The sequence below is a fragment of the Nyctereutes procyonoides genome, unplaced genomic scaffold, assembly GCF_905146905.1.
Source record: "Nyctereutes procyonoides isolate TBG_1078 unplaced genomic scaffold, NYPRO_anot_genome, whole genome shotgun sequence".
In the NCBI taxonomy this organism is placed as follows: domain Eukaryota; kingdom Metazoa; phylum Chordata; class Mammalia; order Carnivora; family Canidae; genus Nyctereutes; species Nyctereutes procyonoides.
In genome coordinates this window covers 33729819-33757770 of record NW_026575126.1, presented here as the reverse complement: position 1 = coordinate 33757770, position 27952 = coordinate 33729819, and the positions used below count along the sequence as shown (strand labels likewise).

General features: G+C 44.2%; 1 protein-coding gene across 1 annotated transcript in view; it reads right to left on the bottom strand.

Annotated features, from left to right (window-relative positions):
- Nucleotides 1-320: 320 nt before the first annotated feature.
- NTNG1 (netrin G1) overlaps nt 321-27952 on the bottom strand; it is a 298389-nt gene continuing 270757 nt past the window's right edge. The window contains exons 7-8 of the mRNA XM_055340644.1: nt 1088-1247; nt 321-531 (exon numbers count right to left, since the gene is read on the bottom strand). Coding sequence (XP_055196619.1) covers nt 321-531; nt 1088-1247 — 371 coding nt within the window. The remainder of the gene's footprint in view (nt 532-1087; nt 1248-27952) is intronic.

Here is a 27952-nt window from a genome sequence, read left to right as displayed (position 1 = left end):
AGCTTTTGGGGGGGCTGTTACACGTGTGCAATACTAACATCGGACAAAGAAATCTTTCAACCAACAAGGGTTACAGAGCAACGTTCACTAAAGCACAGGTTGGAGGGGGTTCGGGGCCGAAGCAGGCCAGTCTGGCAGCTGGTGGCCGGTGTCCTCCGGCCCCGGCGAAGAGCGCCCGGCCGGGGTGGGCGCCCGCGGGCTCGCGGTCGTGCAGGGCGTGCGCGGTCCTTCCAGGCTGCCCCGGGCCTCGCCGCTCGGGGGCGCGGCTGCCCACGCCGCCGGGTCCCCCGGACGCGCCGTCCACGCCTGGGGGATATGGCTTAGTCCACGTAGGCCTCCTGACTGTGCTCGGTGCTCCAGCGGGGCGGCGGGGTCCCCGTGGCGTCGGCAGGTGCCCGCGGGCGCTGGCCTCCCTGCCGCGGCGGTCCGGGTCCGGGGGCGTCCGGGTCCGGAGGGCGGGGTCCGAGTCCAAGTCCGGGTCCGGGTCCGGAGGGCGGGGTCCGAGTCCGGGTCCGGGTCTGGGTCCGGGGTCTGGGTCCGGGTCCGGGGGGGTGGTCCGGGACGGGTCCAGGGCGGGTCTGGCTCCGGGGTGGGGGGCCCTGGGGTGGGGTGGGGTGGGGTCCGGGCCCAGGGGTGGGGTCCGGGGTGGGTCCGGAGGGGGTGGTGGGTCCGGGTCTGGGTCCGGGGGTGGGGTGGGGTCGGGGTGGGGGGTGCGGGCCTGAGACCGGGGTGGGAGTGAGGGGGTCTGGGGTGGGGTGGGGTCCAGGTTCGGGTCCGGGGGCGGGTCTCTGGGTTCGGGTTGGGGGAGACCCGGGGGGTGGTCCGGGTCCAGGGGCGGGTCTCTGGGTCCGGGGCAGGTCGGGGTTGGATGGGGTCCGGGGTGGGGGAGATCCGGGGGGTGGTCCGGGTCGGGGGGCGGGTCTCTGGATCCGGGTCCGGGGGAGGGGGGTCCGGGGGGGCGGTCCGGGGTGGGTGGGGGCCCCGGGCCCGGCCGGGTGGGGCGGCTCACAGCAGCGGGGGCCCGGCGGCGCGGAGCAGCGCGGCCAGCAGCAGCAGCAGCAGCAGCGGGGGCGCGGGGCCGCGGGGCGGGCGGGCGGCGAGGCCCGCGCGGGAGCCGCAGCCCGCGTCCTGGCAGCGCGGCTTCTCGCACAGGACGCCGGTGTAGGCGGCGGGGCACAGGCAGCGCACGTTGTTGTGGCACGTCCCCCCGTTCTGGCAGTGCAGGAGCTCGTTGTCGCAGACGTTCGCTGCAGGGCCGGGCCGCGGGGAGGACAAGCAGAAGCAATTTCAGGTCACCCGGTACATCACGGTTCCAGCTTAAAAAACAAGATCTCAGGGGGGCCGCCGTCCCCCCCCCCCGCCTTCCCCCCCGCCCCAACTAAGCCCGTGACTCCCAATTTCCAAGCCAATGTAGTTTGCTGCCTTTGTGGCTTATTTTTACGCTGCTTTGATCACATTTGTCCCTTTCGTAGACATTCTGGCTGCGACCTTGGACGCTGTCGTCGCCCGTTTCGGGCCACCGGGCACAAGGGAATGGGAAGCCCTGATCGGCCAGGTGTCCTTCCTCCGTAGAAGTGGGGCCCGTTGGGGCCTCCTGCTTCTTTACAGGACAAGTGCCCGCTCCAAGAATGCGGAGTCTTAAAGCCAGATGGATGGTAGTTCCCACGCAAAGCAGTATTGCTAAAATGACCAAGAACCTCGGAAGGGGTGGGCCATTCTCCCTGCATGTGCATGCGGGAAGGCAGAGCCAAAGGGGAAGCATGAGGGGCGGGGGGGGTGGTGGTGGTAGGGGGGCAGAAGGGAGGGAAGGGGGCTGGGAGGACGGGGGGGGGCAGGGGGGCGGGAGGGGGTAGAGGGAGGGCAGGGGGAGGGCAGGGGTACTGGGGGAGGGGGCGGGCAGCATGCTCCAGGCAGGCGCAGCCACATCAGAAGAGAGAAAGTGGTTCCATGGGAGGAGAGTGAGGACGAGCACTCAGTCACATTTGCCCCTGACAAGCCTATCAGGATATTCATTGCCTGGTAAATGTGGGAAGTCGAGTCCAAGGTTACCTTGATTTCCCAGAATAATAAACAATGCGGTGATGAGACCCTGATTACCAGAATTTCACTATGTCCGTCAATTAATAGAATCGGTTTGAATAAATCAAGCAAGCAATTCCAGATACTAAAATTCATTCATGGTCCCTGTCATCTAATTTTCATCTCTAATAATTACTTATTTCAAAGTTCTGGTTATCCTCATTAAGTCCATGTCTCCTATTCTTTTAGATAATCAAGGTTTCACTGATTTAGCAGAATGTTAAATAGAACCCAGGGAAATTAAAATAACAACAAAGAGTAAAAGAGCCAAGAACACTTCCCAGCAACATATGCTGCTTAAGCACTTAATATATAGAACCACACTCTGGAGTGAGGGGTAGGGGCAGAGCAGAAAAGGTAGATTTTTATAAATTATAACATTTTTCATTTTTAAAGGATGTCATGGTCAAATTTCCCCAGGGGTACCACATGAATTAAACACACACACACATACACACGTGCACACACACACTTAATATTACTATCAAGGTGCAAAGTATTAAAAAAATCTCCCAAGTAGTAATTCAATAGAGAATGTTACTTGTCCATTAATCATGTTCAGTAGTCATGTCACCTTCAAAAGACACTTCCTAGACACAAATGTGCTAATGCCCTGCGTGCAAATGAGCTGAGGAAAGATGGTAGTGGACGATCCCAGAGTTAATAACAAAGTGCCCTAAATGGGGCCTTGTTTTACCTTCTTCTACAGTAATTCCTTGGCGACCTCTAAGACAGCTGCATAATGTATTGGTACAATTTTCAAAAGTACCCACACTTGCTGTCTGTAAATGTCAGAAGTGACTATTGAGGCCTACTACATCCTTCAGGCTCCAAATATTGACATACAAGGTGGTGTTCCAGAGGTTCTAATGATTATATAAGCTGTCTCTCAGTGGGTGGTAGAAATCTTGAATATTAGACCCAAATTATAGTATTTTATGCATCATGGTTAAAAATGTCAAGAGCTGTAGCTGTGAGGCAAAATCTCCAAGTGTAGAGTGGTTAAACTCCTGGTCAAAACCGGTTGTTGTTAATTTGAGAAACATATATAGGTTTTCAGCATATTTTGTTTTGCTTACACTTCAGGAAATATGCTTAATTGGGGTAACATGGAATAACTAGATCCAAATAACTGTTCCCATTTACAGTTAAAGATTCTCAGCATTTCTTGTTCCAGGCAGCACATTGCTGAATGGGATATTTCCTTTCATTTGGGCACTAGAGGTAGGAAAATATCTGTTCTATCAATATCGATAATTGCTTGCCTTGAATAATTGAGAAGAAATCAATAGTTAATTAAATATTGCTCCCCCCTTTTTAAAAAAAAGCTATTTTTTCTTCTTGGACTTGAATGTAAATCAGTTGTTGAACAGAGCTTTCTCTTTCTTTCTTTCTTTCTTTTTTTTTTTCAAGAAGCTGGTGATTAAGTTAAAATCCAATACCTTTCCTACATTTAGATAATCTGCTAGTTGATATTGGTGACTGTAAGAAATTCATTAACTATGCAAGGAACAGATGTAACAAAAGGATTAATAATATCATGGATTGGAGAACTACACTTTTTCTGCAAGAAATAAACAGAAAAATCAAATCTAGAATATATTTCATTATTTAGAATTCACTATAAGACTTTCTACATTTAGACTCCTGTTTGTGCTATTCAACAAACACAGAACTTCCCTGTATGTACAGCGTTCTGTTGGGCTTATGTGCTAGAAGCACATCTGAACCTAGCTACGGATCCTACCTGCTATTCATGAATTCATCCTCCGTCTTCATGTCTTTTTGAACCAGATTTGTGGTGCTTAATGAATAAACTAGGTGACTAACAAATATCACTGAGCGCTTCTTCAGCATATGAAGCTTTGTACTAAACACCGTGAACAAATAACAAATGATAAAGCACGATCTCTGCTCTTACGGAGTTCAAGCCTGGTTGGCAAGATAAAATATATGCAAGAAATGATCTAATAGTAATTTCATTAGCATGCCTTTGTCAATTCCATCCACCTCAGCCAACATCTGTTGTGTGCCGGGCACCCTGCTTGATTGTACGGCTGTAACTCTACCTGCCCTGAAGGAGCTCACAGTTTGGCAGAAAACAAAAAGAGAGAACATGCAGAAATAACTGTGATGCAAAAAAAAGAGAATAAAAGACGTATTTGCAAAATGCTAGGGGAACTGAGATGCTGATGTAAATAATCATTTGGGGGCAGATTAGAAAAGACGATGGGAAGGAGATTGTGTTTGAACAATGGTGCACTCCAGGCAGATACTGGTAGAAGGGGCGTCATGGTTGGGGAGACTGTATGAGCACAGACAAAGAGACGTGCAGGGGCAGAGTGCTGCTTATTATGCCACTGTCTCTCAACTCTCAATCCACCCTTCCTTCTGCAAGCTGGCTCCTGGCTTCCACTGTAGGGGCCACTAGAGGCACAAGAGATGGTGAAGGGATTTCCTTTTACCCATTTGATGGCTCTTCCTAACAGTGTCACTCGATGATGGCAGTATAGCAGCATTTGGTCCCCATGTGTAGCTTTATTCAGAAACAGCTTTATTCCCACCCTTGGAAGGTTCCTTCCTACGCCAACTCAGCAGCATTCCTTCCCTGGATGTTCAAGCTCAGCTCTGAGGGGCCCTGCCCAGGTTTCAGAGGTACCAGCCAGCACCCTGGCACTATGTCTTCTCAGAGATGCAGGTCCCATATCTGTGGGGTCTCCCCTCCGTCCTGTTAGTTTCTAATCACCCATCCTCTTTCCTATTTTCCCTCTGCCCAGGAGTAGTGCTGCTCCCTGCTTACACAGTTACTAACTCTACAAGAGGGACTACAGTGCTCTCTTATCATTTCTAAATTCCAAAACACCTGCTTAATTGCTCTCTCAGGTTTTCTGACAAGGGCCTGAGGGAGAGACACATGGAACACACTAGCAAGTGGACTGGTGTGGCCTGAGCGTTGGATGTGCAACAGGGCAAATGGAGACCAGAGAGGCAGGCTGCCGTCTGGTTATGTAGGTTCTACATAACACACACCACAGAGTTTATTTAGACAATAGGCAACGGGAAGTGGCCAGAGACCTATGTGTGGGGTGGTGTTTTAATGGGGAGAAAAACAGGTGAGGCTTGGCCAGAGGAAGGACAGACTGGAGGCGAGGAGCCTGGATGCTTCAACAGAATGGGCTTGGTCTGGTTAGAGCAATGGGGAGAGAGAGGGGATAGATTTGGATGGAGGTGGTTTGAAGTGGATACAAGAGATTCTGAGGTTCCTGTTTTCAGTATTTGGATCCATCAAAATATAATTTATTAAGAAAAGTAGTTGGAGGAAGACTTTGATCAGGGAAGAAAATGCACCTTTTTGGACCTAATGACTTTGAGGGGGTCTGTAGGCTCTTCTTCTGGGCTCTTTTTCTTAGTTAGAAAAACTAGTTAATCATTCAGGAGGTAGGTCATCGTGGAGATGTGGGTTTGGAGCAGGAGTGATGTTGGTCATTGTTAGAAAAAGTGAAGTGAAGAGTACAGAAGACCCAATCTTGGTAGAATATAAAGTAAGGACAAATGAAGGCTCCAGATAGAACACTGAAGAATGTCAGCATTTAGGCCACTGGAAGTGAATGAAAAGCCCTCATGAAGGGTCCTGAGAAGAAAAGGTATCAACAAGATGCAGTGATCATATGAGGGGATAAAATCAGTCCTAGAAGTCTTCCTGCAGTGGGTGACTGTATCTAGGGATAAATAAACAGACTGGGAGAGTGTGAGAGGAAGGGTGGCACATGGAGTTGGGTGAAGGAAATTACAAAATAGGCATTACGTGTTCTTGACTGAATCTGACAGAAGGGATTTTGGAATAGCTAAAACAAGGTTTGGAGAAATTTAAGGAATAAACATTTAACAGAGGTCTTTGGTTGTCAGTCTAAGGTAGCGCTTTTCAACAGTGGATGTTTTTGTCTCCCAGGGGACATTTGACAATGTCTTCAGACATTTGGTTGTCACACCTCAGGGGAGGGCATGCTATTGGCTTCTGGTAGACAGAAGCCAGGGATGCTGCTAAATATCCTGCAATGCACAGGACAGCCCCCTACAACAAAGAATAATCCCTCTTCAATTAATGTTGATGGCAAAATGATGACGTTCTGGATCAGGGTGTCAGCCATAACAATGAAGAGGAATAATTGTCCTTATGTATACTGGGCAAAGGGCACTGAAGATGTCTTGGTGATTGCAGATCACAGAGAGGTAGTGAGTTTTTTGGTGCAGAGCCATGGGAATCAGAGGCAACTGTAAGTCCTTGAAGTTGAAATAGAAGAGTGGAGTGAGTATCCTTGGAGCAGAAGAACTACAGAAAGGTGGGTTTTAAGACACACCTGTTAGCACTGCTAAGAACCAAAGAATAGGAGGGAGGAACCAAAACCACCAAAACCACCCTCGCCGTGTAATTTGCTCTACCTTGCTCTGTGAGGAACAGTAAAATCAGGGCTTGGGGAAACTCCAGAAACTAGATGAGTTCTAGATGAGGAAACTGAAAACAATTTAGGGAAGAATGTGGGCTAGAGTCAGGGCTCCTGATTTACAGATTAGTGCTCTTTACGTAGGAGACGCATTCAGAGAAACCCAGGAAACGGAGAGGTGCAGTGTGCGTCCCAGGCTCCTCAAGACGCTACAGGCCATGTCTGCAGTCCTCAGGGGGGGGGGGGCGGGGGTTGCCGGGTGTCCTGGCCGGCTCCTCGGCCTGCATACCGCCCTGTGACGGAGCCGTATGTGTCGGTAGCATCAAGTCTCCCATCTTCCAGACTTCTGCATTTGGGCGGAGCTCTAAATACCCATCAGCTCATGCAGAAGATGTGACCCCAAACACCAAAGGCCCAGGTTGGGAATAGCGAATGTGTTGGATAAGCTGCCTGTCCCCTTCCCCTAGGCAGAAGGCACAGCTACCTACCACGGCAGTCATGGATTGGGGTGCCATGGATCGCCTTCAGGATTCCTCGCAGCGGAAGGTTTTGGGCATCCTCCCCCAGCTGATAGAACCAGCACGGGGATAAACACCACTTACAATCCTGGCCCTAACCTAACCCCCTGTCATCTGGCAGGTCACTGCAGGTTAAAAATCCAACCAGGGATTGCTACCCAACACACACCATGCCGTTATCACCTCCTTAACTTCCTTCTGTGTGGATTCATCTCAAACTGGAAGCTCTGACCTTATTCGGGGAAGTGTTTACATTAAACATGTCCTTATTCTTTCTTCATTGCTATTGACAACCTAAGAGTGTGCTATCTCAGCAAACAGGGAAGGTTTGTCTTTAGCTCCCTTCTGCAATGCTTGACCTTGTATCGGATGCAAATTGTTATTTGCTAGACGCTATTATTTTTATTATGATAAAATATCCTTAGATACCAGAAACGCTGATCCCACTTTGGTACTAGCTTGACCATATTCTAACGGATACTTTTACCATTGATAAAAATAATTCACTCACGATGTGTCCAATATCACACCATATAACCTATAGCCCCCCGAAGCTTCAATATTAGAAATGCTTTCAAATGGAGCGACTGAAATGATCTGTGGCCCCTGATAGACAAGGTTAGAGTATTAATGTTATACCCAAACAGTTATGCGGCTAAAAGATGAAGTGTGGAATCCTGGTGGAAAGGCTGTATTTGGCAAGGTGTTATAATAGCTCCGATCACAGCTTCAGTAAGCAAGCCACAATAGTAGATAAATAAGCTTCCGTAGTTGCTATGGGTTTATAAAAACACTCAGAATTTTCAAAGTAAAAAAATAGGAATGAGCAGCATTTCTTCCTCCCTGTTTCACTTCTTGTCTTTCCTCTGGCTTCAATAATGAGCCACAGGGATGTAGCTAAATTATTCAATTCTCTAACTGGTTTTTTTGTAGGTTCCTTGATTGTCATACAAGTTCCCTCTTCCCAAGCTGCAATCTCTTATCAAAATGTGAATGATGGGGCCTTGATTCCCCTTTCCCTCTGTTCGTCCTTTCTGGAAGGTATGGAAAGGTGGATAAAGGTGGGGACCCCTGTGCTCAAAATGGGCACCAGCCAGAACTTAGTGTTGCTGATTGTTCTCTTCTTTTTTTCTTTGGTGACCTGAAGGGTCACTTATTTCCGATGATCCATGACATTACAAAAGGGAAGTTTTCTTTTCTGTGTTTGGGTCTCATTCAAAGCCATACATTCGGGTTCGCCCTGTCAGTGAGCTGCTATGCTTGAGCAATGCTGGGTCTGTATTTATAGACTTGAAAGTTTCTCTTTTTGGCTTTGTCTCAGGCACTTCAAGGGATCGATGCAATGCGTTGCCATGACAGCCTTCCTTGATGGTTGTATTAATAAAGTGACCTCTACCTTCACCACCTGAAACAAGCCCAGGATTGCCAGGAGAAAGATGTTCCAAATTGTTCCCGTCCTTTTCAAAGAAACGTCAAAGAGTGAATAACCTCTACCAAACAGGCTAATAACAAAGGCATGTGTGCAACATTCAGTTCTGATTTTGGCATTTGAGATTTTGTGGCAGGGAGATAAAGAGCTATGATTATGACCCATTTATTCAGCCCTGGTTGTGAGCCGTGACATATGAAACCGAGCCTGCAGGTTAGCTCCCGGGGTACGGAAGACTCTTTGAGGCCGGTGTCTAATTGCCTCTTTTGAATTCTGGGTACACTAACTGCATTTCCCCCCATCTTTTCTCACTTACGTCTGGCCATGACTCATGACATGGAACAGTGGAGAAAACACTGATTACGAGTCATGAAACCTGGGTTCTAGTTCTGACCAGCCATTGCTTTGCTGTAAGGCCTTGGGCATGTCACGCAGCCACTTGTTAGCATCTGCTGATCTGTCCCTCCGCCATGCAAGCAGGCAGTGTCCTAGACGATGGGCACGTAGTGGGAGCCAGGCGGACAGTGCAGCCGCTTCAGTGGACCTCGCATTCTAAAGACAGCTAGACAGTTAGGGAAAGAGTTGGAAGTAGGTATTTTCTAAAGTTCTCTTGGACTTTACAATTCTTGTGCATGTTTTTCATGGAGAGCCTATTGTCTTAAGAGGCAAAGAATGAGGCATTCCTCCTCTTTGTCATCAAATACGTGATGCGTATCATGAGTCCTGGTGATGACTCAGGTGGCTGTTTTGCCTTGGCCGGTTTTGCCCAGCAGTCTTACCTGGTGCCCCATGGAGCAGACATAGTTTTTCGCCTGACTTGTACTAAACGTATGAGGTGATGTCAAGGGAATGAGGTGAAGAGAACTTGTGACTCAAGTCGGGTCTCTGTAGTTCATGGTCCCCATGAACTTGGGGAAATCCTTTCACCTCTTTGTGCCTCTCTTTCCTTACTTCTGAAGCAAGAATAGTAATGCCTGTCCTGCAGTTACTGGGCACCTCAAGATGAATTAGGTGGAGGTGTTTTAAAAAATAGAAAACACAACCTAAGTGTACTTTGCTAATGTTCAACACCTCCCGCCAGACCCCAGTGCTAGAAGCCCAGGGCGGAAGAGTGAGGTTCTTGTTTCTAACCCTGCCAGACAAGGAATTCATCACTATCCAATTCAAGGTGCTCAAGTGAAAACGGAGGCCAATGTCCTCCCTCAAAGACAGCATCTGTGTATGTCCTCTGCGGGTACAAATCTTGAGGTGGCATGGGGTCAAACACTCAGTGCTTGAATATTTGTATTCAGCTGTCATGTCCTCCACAAGGTTTTGCAAGGTTGGCTTGGATAGGCAGCGCCTGTCTTCTCAAAGGTGACTCGTGTCCTCTCAGTGTGCATTCTCCTTTACCGATCAGGGGACAGAAGGCGTGCACTCAGGGTAGTAGGGGTGGGGAGCACTACCCCGCAGCCCTGCTTTAGCTCCTGCTTTGGTGAGGCAGGGCAGAAGTACAGAGGCAAACAGGATCTAGACTGCAACTTGGAAGCCATCAGTTGGAAACATCCTTGCCCTCCTGCTCTCAAGCTATGCTGCTGTCTGTGTCTATATCCATCTGGGGAAAGTGGTGCTGGTGGCATGATTCCCGTGTGACAGCATCCAGCCAACTTGGTGTCAGTGTAATGAGGCCAAGGAGCAGAGCTGAAGGGGCTGTAGGGAACAATGTGGGAGCTGTCAGCTGGGTGGTCAGACACGTGTGAGTAATCAAGTACATCAGTTCTGACAAGAGAGAAGCCATTCTATTCATATTCCTCTATTCTCAAAGCACTGATTATGGGAGTGACACTTGCTCTTGTCCAGTCAAAGGAAACACTACTCGAAACATCATTAAAAACAAAGCCACGTTCATTTTGAAGGAGCCTATGTGTGCAGTAGGCAGAAACCCAGCTAGCCTGAGAGAAATAACAGGTGGCTCAAATGAAGGGACAGGAAAGCAGTGCCCAAATACTCCAAGGTTTTCAGCTTTTGCAACCTTAAAAAAAAGCCTTTGCTTATGTTGAGAAAGGATGAATTCACCGAGAATCCCACACAGCCAAAGGCTGGGCATCTTTTCCCAAAGCGATCATTAGTGATGTATTGAAATCCTATTAAGGTCAACACCTTCCAACACGGGCACAGGCAAGGTGCTCATAAAAACGGTGCTGAGGAATCACAGAGTTTCTCATCTGGTATCAGAAAATGCACTTGTCTAGTTTAATAAACAGGTGCGGCCTCTACTCTTGCCCGAGGTGAAAGATGGTGCTCGTTGGAAGGCTTAGTCACACACGATGCAGCACACACATCAAGGTATCAGTCAGTGTTTCTTTTTTTTTTTTATCAGTCAGTGTTTCAGTGTGTATGACACTATATCAGGAGGAAAAGCAGCCCAAGTGTTTATCCAGCACAATTCCCCAAAGTACAGACACGCACCTCCACGCATGCCTCATGCCATACAGACCTGGGAAGTGCTGGGACAACTGCACCCAAATGCCACCAGTGTTGAGCTCTGGCTGGTGGGAGTGCAGGTGGTCTTAGTAATTTTAATTTCCATCTTTTTGCTTTTTACTTTTTCCAAATGGCCAAGAATAAATAGGTAGCCCTTTGAAGATATTAAAAAGGTCAGTAGAAAGAACTGTTGTTACTTGAGAAAATAAAAGGCGTGTTTTACCGAGATGGTCAAGGTGATGCAAGTAAGAAATGATCCAAATGACCAAATTTTGCCATCTTTCAGTATTTGTGCCATTCATATATATTACTAGTCAAACTCCCAGTTATCTTAAATGTCTACAAAAATGATCCCCGAATATGTTCCCTAACTGGGATTTAAAGAAAAACTTGAAACCACACCCCCCACACACACACACAATCTCAGGAAAGACAGAAGAGTTCCTGCACAATCCTGTAATCCTGAGGAAGCCCCGGACACTGGGACTCCTTGCCTTACGGAAGACTGCCCAGTGTCAGGTGTGGCTGGAAGCAGCAGAGCCTCTGAGCTAAAGGGATTCGTAGTCTGAGGGCCCACCTAGTGTTAACTGCTAGAGAGGATGTGGGGCAGATGGACGTCTTACACCGGCAGGTCCCAGGAGGACTGGGCTGGAATTTCTGCCCACCATTCCCAAAGGGGCTCTGAGGCTGGCCTCATTGCCCAGAGAGAACCCACTGCAAGCAGCTCGAGTCTGTGTCGCGTCCTACATGCCTGTGTCGCGTCCGACCTGCTCATCGTGGCTGTAGAGTCCTACTGAGAACTGTCCCTGGGACCAAACTGATACCCAAATAAATTATTCACTCACCATGCAGATAAAATACGTCTTTTGTTCTCTGCCTTTTTTCTGAATGGTGGTCATGTGCCTATTACTTGCAGATAGTCCAGGAGGTCGGTAGGTGGGAATGGACACACATGGACAGACTGGAGAGTGGGAAGTGAGGGAGCAGTCCCTCGATGGCCTCATCTCACTCCTGAGCACGAGGAGGCAGAGGTAAGGTGAGATCCTGAGGGCAGGGGTGAAATGCCTGGCAGGGAAAGGGAGAGGAAGCTAACAGGGGACACGGAAAGGAGTGGCGGCCACCAGGCCGCAGCAGCCCAGCTCCTCCACCAAGGCTTGTCAGGCCTTCCACACCTGCTCTCCCCACGGGGAGCTCCAGCAGGAAGGGTACGGGGACTTGGCTGGGTTTCTTCCTTCAAGGATACACTATGTACCTGGGGAAGGGGTGCAGGGAGGGGAAGAAGCAAAAGGGGCCGGCTGAGCCAGGGGACCAGAAGCACCCCTTCCATTTTTCATCAGACAAAATGTATTAGCTCTTATACTCTTGGCATGTCGGCCACATGGAGGTGGAAAAGACCGGGCCCTGAAGGAGACTAGTGACTTTTTTTTTAAATTGGAAGATAACCAGTTAAATTCAGAACATAGGCTAAAGGAAAAATCCAGATGGAATCGGGATGGAGGCAAAAGACCACCAAAGAAGAATGCAGGTAGAAAGAGTTGGTGTTCTTTGACATGACGTGGGACTCATGAGTGACAGTCCATGTAGCCGAAGGCAAATCTGTGAAACAGGCCACATTCTGAGGGGGAGGGAGAGTAATACTACAGGCCTTTGATACTTGGCCTTAGGAATCTGAGTACCTGTGACTGAAAGGAGATAATTGTGTCATTAATTCACATGCTTTTTTTTTTTTTTTTTTTTTTGAGACAGAATTTCAATGGCTTGGAGAACTGTGTAAAGCTAAAATATAATTTGAGGTTCCTGTTTGTCAAGCTATAGCTAAAATGTCTCCTTAGAGACTTAATTTTTCCTATATATACTTGGCAGGAGTGTTCTAAATATGGTCTAAGCCCTCTTAGGATTTTTAAACAGCAGGGATATTTAAGTTATGACAAATAGTTTCTGAAATCACACAGCAGTAACTTTTCTTAATGATTTTTTTTTCCCCGGGAATCACTGTAATTCACTCTTGTCTGTTGTGGCCTTGCTGTCACCACAACTACCTCCTGACAATGTCGAACCAAGTCTTGGGAGGTGATTTTATAATAGGATGAAACAAAGCCATTTCCCTGTTAATGCCAATGTCAAGGCAAAATGAATCGGTGTCAATAAATTCAAGGTGAGGAAAACAACATTATGGAATCAAAAGAATGTGCAAAATGATGACGAGTCATTTAGGGATGCCAAACTCTAAGTAAAAATGACTGCTAATTTTCAAAAATGTATTCGCTACCGCACCAGGGACCAAACACTTGATTAAGTGCTCCAAAATACATCAGCAAGGTTCAGGAGGGACAAGTCATAAGGCCTACCTTTTCAATAAAGTCGATGGCGACCCATTGCAACTCACATTGTCCTTTCTCATTGATACATTCCTGAGACATCCAATATTTGAACTGCAAGATGTGGTGTTTTACTGCTTACCGTGGTGGTGTCTAGGAGCCTGGGTTCAAATACTGACATCACCACTCATGGCTGAATTTGAGTCTCTCTTTTTTCATCTGTAACAGAGGCCATCTCAGAGATGTCGTGAGCATGAGGGATCATTCAGCTCAATGATTATTATTAAGAGTGCTGTAAGTGTGGGCACTGCTCAGAGTCCTGCGATAAAAAGCCAGACTGGGAGAGCCACAGAAATGGTGTTTATGTTCATGAATTTACGTCTCCTTGGAGAACATAACTTCACACAGGGTATGCTCTTGTGTCTTCTGGTTCACTTTCATTGTTAATAATTTCTAGCTTCTTTGGGGCTTAATATATACTTGCCAATTTGAAAAACAATCCTCTTTCACACTTACGGTTCCTTACATAGGAAAAACAACTGCTTACCTGTCGGAAAGAAGATCTATTTACTCATTTTTCTTTAATGAAGAGGAAAAACATAAAAGCCGCTTATTGAGGAAAACATTTAGCTAAGACAGGGATGCTAGACAAGCTCATAAGTGACTTAAATAATTTTATGCAACACAGCTTTTTACTAAAACTAGACTTCAAACATGAAGCAGAAGGAAAAGGTACTTAGTTCTTTTTTAATATCCAAAGGACCTTTTTCTAGTTGGTTAAGAAAATGGTGTAGGAATGAGAACAAATCCAGAGTAGGTGACCTGAAGAGGGGGAATAAAGTCACTGCAGGCATAGAGAAGGACGTTTTAAGGCTTCTCCTAAGAAAAGCACAGCTGTTGTGTCTTGGGAGAGAGGTGAGCTAGTCAGCCCAAAAGCAAGAGGCTAGTGAACAACATATAGAAGCTGTGCCTCCCGGGGCTTTCAGATCCAGCGGCAGAAAGAAAAAACAAGTAGGAATTGGTTTGGATGCAATTGGGAGGCTGTGAACATTATTTAAAACACAGTGAAAAGACGTTAGCCCTCCTCTTTGAAGCTCACTAAGGTGTACCCAAGGTTAGACCAGGCAGGCATGAACAAGATTTGGGTGGGCTGGTTAAAGAGAAATCGCACAACTGGCTTTGAAATATCTTCTTCTAACACATTTCACTTTCTTCAACATTCCTTTTTCTTATTTTTGAATACACATGTTTTTATATTAATGAGTTATTCTAGGATATAAACCCCACAAAGATAAGGATCTGGGCTGTTTCGTTCCTTGCTGCAGTGCAATGCCTACAACAGGGCCTGGTACCAGATTGTAGTCAATGAATATCTGAGCATTCTTGAGTGAATGAATACATGAATTTTATAGAAAAGAATCACATATTTCATACTCATTGCTTCCTTTCTACTTCTAAAATACCTTCCCACTGTGTCTTTTCTCTCTCCCCAAATCAAATGCGCAGGAATGGTCAGATTGAGTTTCTCAAAGAGCTTATACAATACCTCTCACTCATTGGATAATTTTGTAGTCAGAATCCCCCACGACGTGCTGAGAATCTCCTCATTGTCTGCTTTTACTGCACAACATAAACTTTCCAATCTTGGCTAATGTACTTATGGTCTTAAACATGTGTGCACACACATACGCACACAAATAAAAGTATCATTAAGATACCTTTGCATGTGTCATCTTGCCAAATATTTCCACTAACCTGGCAGGACAGATATTATTATTATTATTATTATTATTATTATTATTAATTTCCTTTTTGTGGGAGATGCGTGGATTTTACCAAAGCCCTACCAGCAACCCAGCAGCAGAGGCAGGACTAGAACTTGGGCTTCTCTGACCCCAAGTACCATTGGTCCATTCTGCCTTCGTGCCCTTTAGCTGCTACATACTGCTCCCTGAATCAGAGCCCCTGTTCCTGGTGTGTCCTTCCCTAAACTCCCCACTCAGCCATAAAAATCCAGCTCATGAAAAACCCCTACCATGAAGATTTCTCTGACTGTTCCAGCCTTCAGACACCAGTCCTGTTTTTGAAGACAGATATAAATCTAGGCATAGGTATGAATGTGGATACAATTTGAACAGCGTGGATTTAAACCTTGATTCTACCAAATACTTGCTGGGTGATCTCATGAAATCACTCAGTCTTCATTTCATTCATAAAATGCAGATCATTTAATACCTGGTATCCACTTCAGAGGACTGTTACATAGATTAAATAGATTAGTACATACAAGGCAACCACAACGGTGCCTGACACACAGAAAGTCCTTCGGTAAATGTCAAAGTTTATGTGACTCTTCAAAACCTACCACAGACACCCTTTCTCCATATGCATTTTTTTGTCTCCTCCATGAAAACTTGAAATTTGAGGGGAAGGCAGTGGCTTGCCTCTTTTCATCATCTGCACTAAGTAGCATGGTGCTTTGTTCAGAGTGGGCAGTCTCTAAACATTACTTCTTGAGGGTGGTGGACATCTCTTATCTTTGTATCTTCTGACATCTCTTTTATCTTTGTGTTGTAAACGTCTATTCTATTGCCTGCCACATACCAGGAGATTCTTCGGGGTGGTTTTCTCCGAGCGATCTGTGCATTCCTAAGATGATGCAAGAGTTAAATCATTCCTGAGACTATAATTGAAAATAATCTGAGTTTCATTACTGACTCCAAGTAGTAGTTTTAGTCATGTCCCTTACTTTAGTAGCTTTTAATACCTTTTGTTTCTGTTTCTTTTAATTCTTTGGAGAAAAGGGGAACAGCAAGGAGAGAGGGGCAAGGGAATTGTGGGGTTTGGTTGATCTAGAGAGAACCATACACATAGAGCTCTCCAGAGATGCTGCACTGGTCCTTCTCAGAGCGGGGTTGGAAGGTCTTCAGCTCTGCTTGTTTGGTAGTACAGACCACATTTGAAGTTTAAAGCCTTCAAAATCTTAAATTAAAACTATATCTTAGATTTAGCTTCTATCATGGCTATTTTATTCCAAGGACCAGAGGATGAATAAATCTCATGTATTCCCTATAAAAGAGTGTGCAAAAGGGTGAACAGGGTTTTGCACTCTACAAATTCAACTTTTCTGACTTCTCCTGAGGCCAAAGCTAAGACTCTGACTCAAACAAACACGTTTCTTGTCACCGGCTGTGTTGCTTGGTATGCTGTGTGATCCTATATGGATCACTCTATCTCTTTTTATCTTCCAGGGTTTTAATTGTGTTGTACCAGTTGATCCATGTAGGTCTCTTGGTTAATCTAAAGTCCTTTGCTCCCATCCACCCCCCCCTTCCCTGGATTCCTGCTACCTGTCATTGCTACATTAGACCTTTCATCTGTGTCCAAGTCACTCATTTCCATGGATTGCTTGCTTTCTATATTAGGTGCCCTTAACTAGTCACATCTTCTGAATATCACTCCAGCCTATTAGGATGTTTCAGGCAGGTCTCCGACCTGTTCAATCAGGCAATTCCTTTGTGCTAATGATGTTGTTGGTTATAAATCTTTATGCTTGTCAGATCCCCCTACAATGTTTAAGTGCTCTAATACCTTTGTATGCCTATGGCTGGCTTGGCTTCAGCAAGACAAAACAGGGCAGTTTATTCACAGATTGCAAAGAAAGACAAGATTCACAAGGGTAAGAAGTGGGCAACAGAGGTTTTCTGACAATTTAATAATTTTTCAATGAGAAAATCTCTTAGATTTTCTTGTAATCTAATGCTTAAATATCTAAAAATGTCTCAATATTAAGGATTATTATAATACTATTTTATTTTAATTCATCAATTCTATTTTGTGGGAATAAATATAAAAAAGAAAACCACCAAAGAAACAAAGGTACCATGAACTGAAATTGTCTATTTTCTAGTATTAGAAAAAGAATAACTAATAAGATGAAAGTTTATGATAAAGAAGAATTATGCCCAAATATCAAGATAAATGAGTTTGTATGATCAAGTTATAAATTACATGATATAGATTTATTTTACAATGCTGCCATCAATGGATCCTTAGCTATACTGCCAAGAGCAATACTGTGAGAATAATGTGAAAAGACTGACCACATGAAAAAGCAAAAGATATTCAGTGATTTCCAACCTTCATTAGTTTACTTTCTAAGAAGCACATAATGAATTCACATTGATGATGGGCCCTTGCCTGATGACATCAAAATGAATGATCAATGCAAGCTAACTGGGTTGGGAATTTAGCTCAGGACCTTCTGGACTGGAGACGAGTCGAAGAATAAATGAAGACCTGAGCTGGCTGGCATGAGGGAAAGTGAGAGTGAAACTTGATTTCCTTTTTTTTTTTTTAATGGGTCTGAGAGATAACCGGAAGTCACCTGGTAAAGTTTGTCTCTAACCCACTCTTTAGGAGAAAGAGGAAAGGCTGTGATGTCATACAAAGCTGGCTCAAGTCTTGGCTCTTGAACTCACTAGGTGTGAGAACTTGGCAGGGCAATTTCCTCCCCTCACTCCCCTCAACCTTCCACATCTGTAAAACAGGCACATGTTCCTAGCAGAGTACTTCTGAAGGTGCAATTAGGTACTGCATATAAAAAGCTTACCAATAAATGGTAACTATTTTGATTACAGAGAGGTCTAAATGAGATACAACTGTATTAAACATCTGTCCAGTGGCAAGAGTTTCCTAAATGTTAGTTCCTCTTCTCCTTTTAAGAAATTAAAAAAAAAAATCTCTATGTAGTCCCTTCTCCTGTTTGGTAACTAAAAGGAAAAGCACATGTTGATATGTCATTTTATGTGTCACTTGGTGCAGAAGGGATGGGGTGGGGTAGAGAAGGGGGTTTAGTTGAACCACAATAATGACAAAAGCTAACATTTATTTATTGAGCACTTAATCTGTGCCTGACATTATGCATCAATTTATTTAATCCTTTTAACAATCTTATAAGATAGGTATTCTTATCCTAATAGTCTTATTATAGATTAAGAAACAAACACCCAGGGAAGGTAAATAATGAGTCTAAAGTCACATAGGTAGTGGGTGGTAGAGCCTGGGATCCCACCCAGTTCTGGGGACCTGGCTACTTTGTTTGGCTGCTCTGCTTTACACTCCTATGCTGGAATGCTATCACTGCTACTACTTCTGCCCCTGTTTCCTTCTCTACCAAACAAAACCAGTACAAACCAATTACAAGGCATCCAGGTGGTGAGGGCAACAGAAAACAGAGTATGCACATCTCGGTTGCAGGTGACCTCAACATCCAGATTTAATGCTGAGTTTCTCAGCGAGGGCAAGCACTGACTACAACAGGTCCCGAATCCATGCATTTTCATTACCTGCTCGCTGCCAACCAAGTCCAAGCCACGACAACCTTTAGCCTGGCCTACTTAACTGCCCGCTTGTTAGTTCTAATCTTGCCTTCCCCTTCTTGCCCTCCTATCACTGTCTTCAAAGTAGCCAGAATCATTATTATTATTGTTATTATTATTATTATATTTCTTTTCCAGAATTATTATTTTTTAATTGAAACCCCCATATCATGCCACTCTACTGCTTAATATCCACTACGCTTAGAAGAAAATCCACACCTCTTGTCCTGGCCTGAAGGGACAGGTGATCTGTTGCCCATCTCCCTCTCCTACCTATCTCAGCCCCTCTCCCTCTGATTCAATGTGCCACCTACACTTTCTTTTTCCCATTTTTTGGACTGGCCAAATTCCTTCCTGCCTTCTGGCTTCTGCAAGATGTGTTTCCTCTATCTAGAATACTCTTCCCTCAGAACTTTCCACAGGTGGCTCTTCCTTGATACTTAGGTCTCGCCGAAGTGTTACCTTCTCAGAAAGGCCTGGCTAACTACCAGTCTAAAATGGTTTCCACCCACTGTTTGCCCCCTCCCTTAATTCCCGTCTGCCTCCCACCAGCAAGTGAGTTCTTGAGACCAGGGTCTGTGTTTCTCTTCCTATTACCATATCCTCAATTTCCAGAAGAGCACCTGGCACAGAATTCATGCTCAATACGTTTCTTGAATACAGTGCAGGCTTCTATGGCTTGTTTCATCCAGTATCCTTCCTTGGAGGACCTAAAAGTATGGCAGGAATAATGGATTTTGTGGAAGCTCTCCTGGCTGGGATGGATTTTAATTGCTCCTCTACCCCAGGATTAGATAAGCTCTTCCGACCTTCTGGGCTTGAAGACACGATGATAACTATAGAGCACAATTAGCACCCCTGTGCATCAGGCTGCCAGGCCCTCGAGAATTAAATATCATGAGCTGTGTCACAGTGGTTGCAGCCTCGCTCCAGGGGAATATTATGCACTTGGCAGTCCAGTAGAAAAATCCCCTCAGAGAAAAGATCATTCCTTATGATGGATGGACAATTTCTAGCATCAGTTTTCACAGCTAGGCTACTTCCTAATTTCTAATGTAGTATAAAAGTGAAAGCTGAAGGATGTACTGCTTTCAAAAAAAAAAAAAGAAAGAAACTATCAAATAATTACAGCTATTATTTCAATGGAACTGCCATTCTTGCTGGCAGTGAAGCTAAGATGCTAGGAATATAAATATTCGTAAGAAGTCAATATTGAACCATGGGCCGTAGAGGAAATAATTTCATATCCCAAACAGGAACTACTGGATTTCTTCGGGAGATATAATTGCCAAAGTTATTCCAAATTGTAAAATCTGTCCTGCCTAATAAATTATCAGCTCACCTCTAAGTAAGAGAGCAGAGGAGCGATGTCATAGTAAAAGAGGCTGCTGATGACCCAAGAGTGAGCTCCTGGTCAGTTGCCAGCTTGGCACTGTGCAAGGGCATGGCTTAGTGGCATGGCACTGGGCAAAGAGACGAGCATCATGACGAGAACCAGGACTAGCCATCTGTGACACCGAGATGGGTCTCAGCCTGCACACTGATTGTGCTGAGAACTATGTTTTGAGGTTTTTCTCTCCTGGCAAAGCAAATTGTTTTCTACTCTCAGTGTTCTAAAGAAACAGAGATGGACAAAGAGCAAAATGAGAATGGATTAGCCACCACTGCACTTGAACCCATCAATGCATTTGTACATCTGGCTAGCTGAGGTCAGGGAGGGATCCCTATTTGTGGTTTTCCATCTCCCCACTGGTAAATCCACAAGCAAATAATTTGCTCTGGGTACCTGGTTGGCTGCATCTGAAAATGCTGCTGTGAACCCTTTTCTCCAACATTCCAAAGCTGTGTATTGGAACAGCTCCTTTGTGCCAGGTTCTAGGTTAAAGCTCTCCATCCCAAAGGTGTTTCAACAAGCTCGCCCCTGCTGGCTTCCCACTAGCATCACTGCATAATGGATTTTGTCAGGAGAAACTAGTGGGGAGGCTAAGGCCTACCCCTATCTGTAAGGAATCATTAATCTTTACTGTGAATAATTTCACAAGACTTGACTGAATAGAAATAACTTTCAATTTGAGAATTGAAAGTACAGCTTTTTTCTCTTGGCAACTTATTTTCCACTCCTGCCTTGTTCCCGCCCTCACCATTCCTTTCCTTTTCTCAGGCTGACAGCTATGTCTACTGGCAAGGGTATTTGCGAAGACTCTCCAGCAGCAATGAATGCAGAGAATGGGATCTTCAGAAAGTATATATTCTATTTTGAAGCTGAATGAATAGCATAACCTGAAGCTAGTGGCCTCTGTGTTAGGAAAACAAAACACATCACAACAGAACCTGTTGTTTTTTTTTTTTTTTAACAAAGTTTTGGGTTTTACAAAGGATGTAGGAATAAAGTTATCCTAAGTTTAAGACTCAGAGCAAATTAATTCAATTTCTAACTCACTCTTCTTGAACAATATATTTATATCTTTGCAAAGCTGCCTAAAAAAAGGCAATAAACTTTTTTTCTCTTCAATACACTTCAGGTAATAATAGGTATGTGAGCCAATGCTATACAAAAATCCAATAATGCCTTTTTTTTTAGAAGTAAAAGAGATTAGTAAAAATAAGCAATATGCATTGAGAATGACTTTAAAACAGCATCCACCCAACTTCCTGAACTGTTTTGATGCCTTTTGAAACTATAGAAAGTAGAGTAAAATTAGGCAAAAATTAAATTATATTCCTTAATAGGGGATAACACTTCCAACTTGAAAATAAAGTTTACATCCAACAAATAGGATTCTATATATGTAGGAAAGTCAGAAATCAGAGCGATAAGTCTGGCCCACTGGTTTTTGGCAAACAAAAATGTTATGCAAGAACCCATCATATAGAAACTATAACTATAGTAATGGTCATGGTAAGATATCACAGCTTTCATTTCTTTTCTTTCTTATGCTGTGAGTTGTTCAGGTTCAAAAAGGCCATCAGGTTATTATTTTTTTTTTTTTGTAGCTGTTTCATGAAGACTGTTAATATGTGAATTAACTGAATTTGCAGGTCTTTAAAGGAGGAAGCTGTGGACACTTTGCTCATTTCTGTCCATGTCACAAATGATACCTATTTTTTAGTTTTGAGCCAGATGGTCAATGAAGGCAGTGACCTCAGTAATAGCCAATGTAATTACCTACTTTATTTTCACTGAAATTGAAACTTCATTGAAAATAATTTTGTCTCTCAGTTTATTTATAGGGAAAAGTGCTTTTTACCTTTTGAACTTGAAGACTACTGGGCTGAATATAATGGCTGGAGATCTCCTTTAATCGTCTCTAATGGCTTCAGAGCAGGCTAAAGTTAAATTTAAAATGATATAGGGTTCTTTTGCTTCCCCCAGATTGGCAGTTCCTAATTTTAAAGATTGCCACTGGAGTGGTATAACAGTGGAACCAATGTGCCATCCCCATTAATCTAATAGATTGAAAGTAAGGGGATTTTGAACTAGATTTTTATTATACTGTGTTTTTTAATATTTGACATTAGACATATAGTGAATAACGCTCCGAAACTTTCATATGAGGACAGACTAGAATTGAATATACCTGTTTTTGGGCTATTGGAGCAAGTGAGATCAATTTTTAAAAGTAAACTGAGTCTTTTCCTTGAATATTATGGATAAAAACATACCATCCTGGGGATGGGCTCATTGTCTAATATCACTAAGGAGTCTGGAATATATAAATAAAAAAAAGTCTTCAGAAAAATCTCCTTACACTACTCATAACACAAAAATCCAAGAAATGAATGCTCTGTTCTGCTTCCTTAGATATTATGGTAAAGTATTAGATTCATAATTTCCTAATACCTTAGGAGGCGAAAACATCCTCACACTACAAACTCATAAGTCTACTGATATAAATAATTTATTCTGGCAGCTTATGTATGACTCAAACCGCAATATTTATAAAAGAATGTTGCAATTTTCTTGTTACAAAAAACTCAATAAAAGATAAATTATTGTTAGATAAACCCTCAAAGTAATCTATTTGCCTCTTAGAATGTTACATGAATATCTGATAGACACATGTATGTCATTAAGCACAATATTCAACAATATTCCCAAATTCTCTGCTAATTGAGCATAACACATTAAAAGTAACCATGTTGAATGGGTGCTCGTGTCTGTGTGTTTCTACAGCACTGAGCAGAGTGCCATGCACATGGAGAAATGAGAAACGTGCAAATGGAATTCAAATGCATTGCTACCAGACTTTTCCAAATATGTGCTGTTCTTCATAGTTAAAGTGTTGGATAGAGGATTTGGTACTAAAAGAACCAGAAATGCATACTGGAAAATAGCTGAGTGATGGATGTATGGTGTTTCCTTTCAATCTGGATGCTGCCTACTGGACTTTAGTTTCCTCCAAGAATGCTCTTCTTCCTTTTCCTTCTTTGTTTGTTTATTTCTTCTTTCTTTTTGAGAGATAGAGAGTGCGAGTGTGCATGCGAGCAAGGGGAGGAGCAGAGGAAGAGGAAGAGAACCTCAGGCAGACTCCATGCTGAGTGTGTAGGCAGACAAAGGTGTTTGCAGACCAATATGAAGCCAAATGGAACTTCTAATCCTGGGCTTCGTTGGTAATCTGTTTTGGGCACAAGGAGTCGATGAAGTGCAGTGTGGTATCTGTAGATACATCGAAGGCTAGTCTAAAATCCAGCCAGGAGGGCAGCCCCAGTGGCTCAGCGGTTTAGCGCCACCTTCAGCCCAGGACGTGATCTTGGAGTCCCGGGATCGAGTCCCGCATGGGGCTCCCTGCATTGAGCCTGCTTCTCCCTCTGCCAGTGTCTCTTCCTCTCTCTCTCTCTCTCTCTCTCCTTCTCTCTCCTTGTGTGTGTCTCTCATGAATCAATCAATCAATCAATCAATCTTTAAAAAAATAAAATAAAATCCAGCTAGGAGTCCCAGTAAGCAAACAGGCTAGGCTCCTGGGTGGGTCTACTTGTTTCTGGTCGGAGCTCCTAAAAAAGCTTTGTTGATTCATTTGCTCAAGAGAGATTTTATGATAACAGGGCTTTTGGGAGGAGGCATGGACTTAGGACAGATTCCAAAGCCAGTCTGAGTGAGACAAGACTTGCTTGTGTCCACTGTGTCTAAATCCCACTCTTCCTCGGGACACCTGGGTGGCTAATTGGTTGAATGTCTGCCTTTGGCTCAGGGCATGATCCAGGGGTCCTGGGATGGAGTCCCGAATTGGGTTTCCTGCAGGGAGCCTGCTTCTCCTCCAACTTCCCTATGTCTCTGCCTCTCTCTCTGTGTCACTCATGAATAAATAAATAAATAAAATCTTTAAAAAAATCCCACCCCTTCGCCTAAAGTTTGAAAACAGACATATGGATATCTGCTAGGTGTCCAAGGGGTTTTCATTTTGTTAAACCCAGGCAGCTGAGTGAGCCTTTGACTTAGCAGATCACTCCACTTCTGGCCTCAAGTGATTTTAGGATGCCTTCCACTATACTACTTAATTTTCTTTGTCCTTCCTTGCTCACCTCCCTTTTCATGAGATGGTTTTCAGTTTTTGAAGTGAAATGACCTGTCTCCCATCATGATGGGTCACTGTGTTCAGGTCTGGGTAACATTCTCATCTCTTCTAAAAATGGGTGCATCTTTCCAAACCTGATCGGAGGTGATTCCATGACACCTACTCATGTTTTAAGAAATCCTGTTTAGAGCATTTGCAGCCACTATATCAAGCCATCTGCATTTTTCTCATGCATCCTTCCAAAGAGATGACAGGCACAGGACACGAGAGCTGAGACAGTGTCTGCCACCAGGGGCTAATGATTTGATGATGAAGAGAATTCTTGCCATTCCTTGTCTCCAGGGCAACAGAAAGAGCCTGACCATGTAGTCCTGACATGACATCATGAAACAGTTGCTACCACAATCAAGGCTTGTCTGCACATCCTTCCTGCCATGCTACCTAATACTGTCACCTTATTTCACTGGAGCGGCTGCAATGCAACAGCAGTTACTGGCCCTGCCCATCTGAGAATATTGGACCCGTAAAGTGAATCAGGCATTTATTACTTTTCACAAGTGCTAACACAGCTGGTGAAGAATAAGCCTGCTGCTTTAGAGAAGATGGGCACCTTGCTGTTTCCAGCATCCAACGCTCTGTTTCATTTGATCCCGAGGAGCACCAACCTAGGTTAATGGACAACACTGTGAATAATGACTTTTTATTGCTTCTAAAAATCATCTTGCAAGTGTTTGATGTTCAACAGTCTTCCTCATTACATCTCATTTCTCCCCTCGCCTTCCCTGCGAGGCTCACCCCTGAGCTGCTGTAGCTCAGTGCTCTGTGTGCGGCACCTGACAGTGAATACATGTTGGTGGCCTAGAAAGGAAGAGAACTGGGTTTGGCCTCCTCCTTTTCTCTTTTAATTTTGTGACCTAGACAGTTTGTTTTACCTCTCTAAGTCTGCAAAACTCAGAAAGTGATATATTCTGTTACAGGAATGCTGTGAAGATTAAATAGGATGATGCAAAGTGCTTGTCATGATGATGATGTTGGGATAAGATTATTTCTGTTGTCATATCTGATCCGGGCACTAAGTATCTGACAGCTGTTTATGTATGCTGTTTCCTTCTTTGAAGTATTAACCTGTGAAGTGACATGGGGTGGGCTACAGTTTGATGTCTTTATCTGAATTTCTGACTGGTTTGAGGAATTGGTCAGAGAGTCTTTCCATGACGAGCTTGGGTGATTTTTCTGCGGGAAACGACACAGGATTTTTGGCTTGAATTAAATGATTTGCAGCCTTTACAATGAGAGCCCATCTCATTTGTTAATACCCTACCCTACTCGAGATGCAACCTCTTCACAGCAGGGCCTCTCTGTGTCCTTCTAGACACCAGCCTCAAGAGCTGGGAATCTAAGAGCATAGCTTGCTTGTCCCAAGTGAACGTGGACCAGCTGCTGATTCTGAGAAACAAATTCACTGCACATAGAGGGCAGTAAATAAACAACTGCTTCTGTTAGCAAATGATAAGCTGATAGTGGAAGTCAGTCAATAACCTTTGTCAGTCGATGCTTGTTTCTGTCCAGAAGGCTCTTTCTCTGTTGTGTGGTGGTGTTTGTGTTCATAAACACTCCTATTAATGAATACTGAGGCTTCTTTCCATCTCACCAAAAGCAAGCTGACCCTGGGGCTGGGCTATGGTCCAAGACTAGAACACTGCAACAAGCTCCTATTACCCTCCTAGTTCCAAAGGAGGATTGGGCTGACGAGTGTGTCTATTTTGGAGGCACAGCAATGAGTCTGCATGGCATATGGGACCAGGGGTCAGATCTTTATCTTGATTTCATAATAGCTCCACTGCCTTACCAATTGCTTGAACGACTTAAACTCTATGAGCCTTAGTTTTCTCATCTCTGAAATGGGTATGCTATAGGGAAAAAGAATTGAAATAATATGCACAAAGTGTTCAAGCATGCTTACAGCACATGGTGTGTTTATTACTGAAATATCTTTGAATGCAATTTAATCATGAGGTCTTCTTAATCTGGTGTATTTATTTGTAAGTCATTGCAGTTTGAAAAGAAGGACACAGTCAGCAGGAAAGCTTAACTACATTGCAGGAGCAGAATTGTACTTCTGTTGGCCTGAGGAGAGTCCCTGAGGGTGTTAGTCATGATCTCTACTTGTGTTTTCAAACACATTTTTCAGTGAGTAATGCATACTCTTGTAGCTGGAAACTAGGCACCTCCTGAGGGAAAGAAAAAATCCCCCGCGAACTCCCGTCTGCTCTTGAAAAGAAATGTGTTTTCAGTGTCCTTTTTAACTGTCAGTTTCCTGATGAAATTTTTAGAAAGAGAGCCGTGCTCTAAAGGAACATTATTTTCTGTCCTAATGTTAAATTTGGAGTAAGAAAAGAGAGTGCCTTGCCATCTTGTTTAAAAAGTACAAGATTACCTCTACCTTCAGATTTATTAACAAATTTGAAGTTGACTGTGCTGTCCCACAAAACAATAAAATTCTAATTTGAAATTCGACACAAAAGAGAACTCTTTCTTCTACCATACAGATGCTAATGTTTGGAGAGGCTAACCTCATGCTGGAGAAGTGAGCCACAGTGAATGGAAGCTCCATCCCCTCACTCAAGGGCCGAAGGAGACTATTCAAGAATTCTGAGCAAGGTGGGGAGATTCAGGCATTTCATAGAACTTGGTCACTTCCCCGGGACCAGGGGTGCAGACCTGTGATGTTAGGACACACTTTCAACTACTTATCTTTCCCACAGCTCCCTCCCCCAGGGAATTTCAGAACATCAGAGAATCCATGTAAAGTTCCCTGCCCACCACCCAGACACTTCCCACTTTCTCCTGATGACTTCTGAGCACACATAATTAACTGTCTTGTCAAATATTGTTTAAAAATCACAATTATGATTGGAATCTCCACTTACAGGTTTAATGGCTCATTGACGGTTGCAAATCCTCCCAAGCTCTTTATCAATTGCAATTACTTACCGCAATTTGCTTCTAGTGGAGCAATACCAGTAACAGCGATCAGCTGTAGAGCTTACTGCACCCCAAGAACTGGGCTCAGTAATTCACAAGCATTGCCTTTGGTTTCCTAACAACTCTATGAGATGGAATCATCTCTTTTTCAGAGAAGCACAATCTTTGGTCAGAGAGGTTATATAATTTGCTCAACACAGGATGAGGCGGGGCCAGGATTCCAATCACTATTCAAGACAGAGCCACCCAGCTAAAGTAGACCTAGAGTAGTTTCCAGTTTCCTTTAAAACCAGACTCTTTAGGAGGGCGCTGAGTACTCTGGACAGGAAACTTGGCTTTACCCCATGATTTTATGTGCTTTACCCCAAACTCAAATTTAGTAGCCTCTTGAAGGGCACAGGCTATATGAAACTTGCTTAACATCTTATATAGCACCTATCATGATGCAGGCTTCATAGCAAAAGGTCAGTAAATGGTTATGTGCTGATGAATCCCTCAACCGAGGGTCTTTCCTCCTACCCTGCTTCTTTAGAGCTTGGTACTTCTTACACCCTTTCTCCCTGCCCTGATAAATTCTTCCTCAACTACTCCAGTACATTAATTTAAAACATAAACTAATATGCCAATATAGTGTACAGAGGGACAACACATTTCAAAGGCACAGACTAAACCCAGATTGTCTGACCCTGGCAGTGAGTTCCCTGTGATCCTGCTGCGAGCGACACTAACATTTCCCTCATGCTCTCCTTACTCTTTGGAGGTTTTGTTTCCTTCTCATTTTCACATTTTGTAGTGACACTGCTAGGGCTGAGGAAGTATTAACT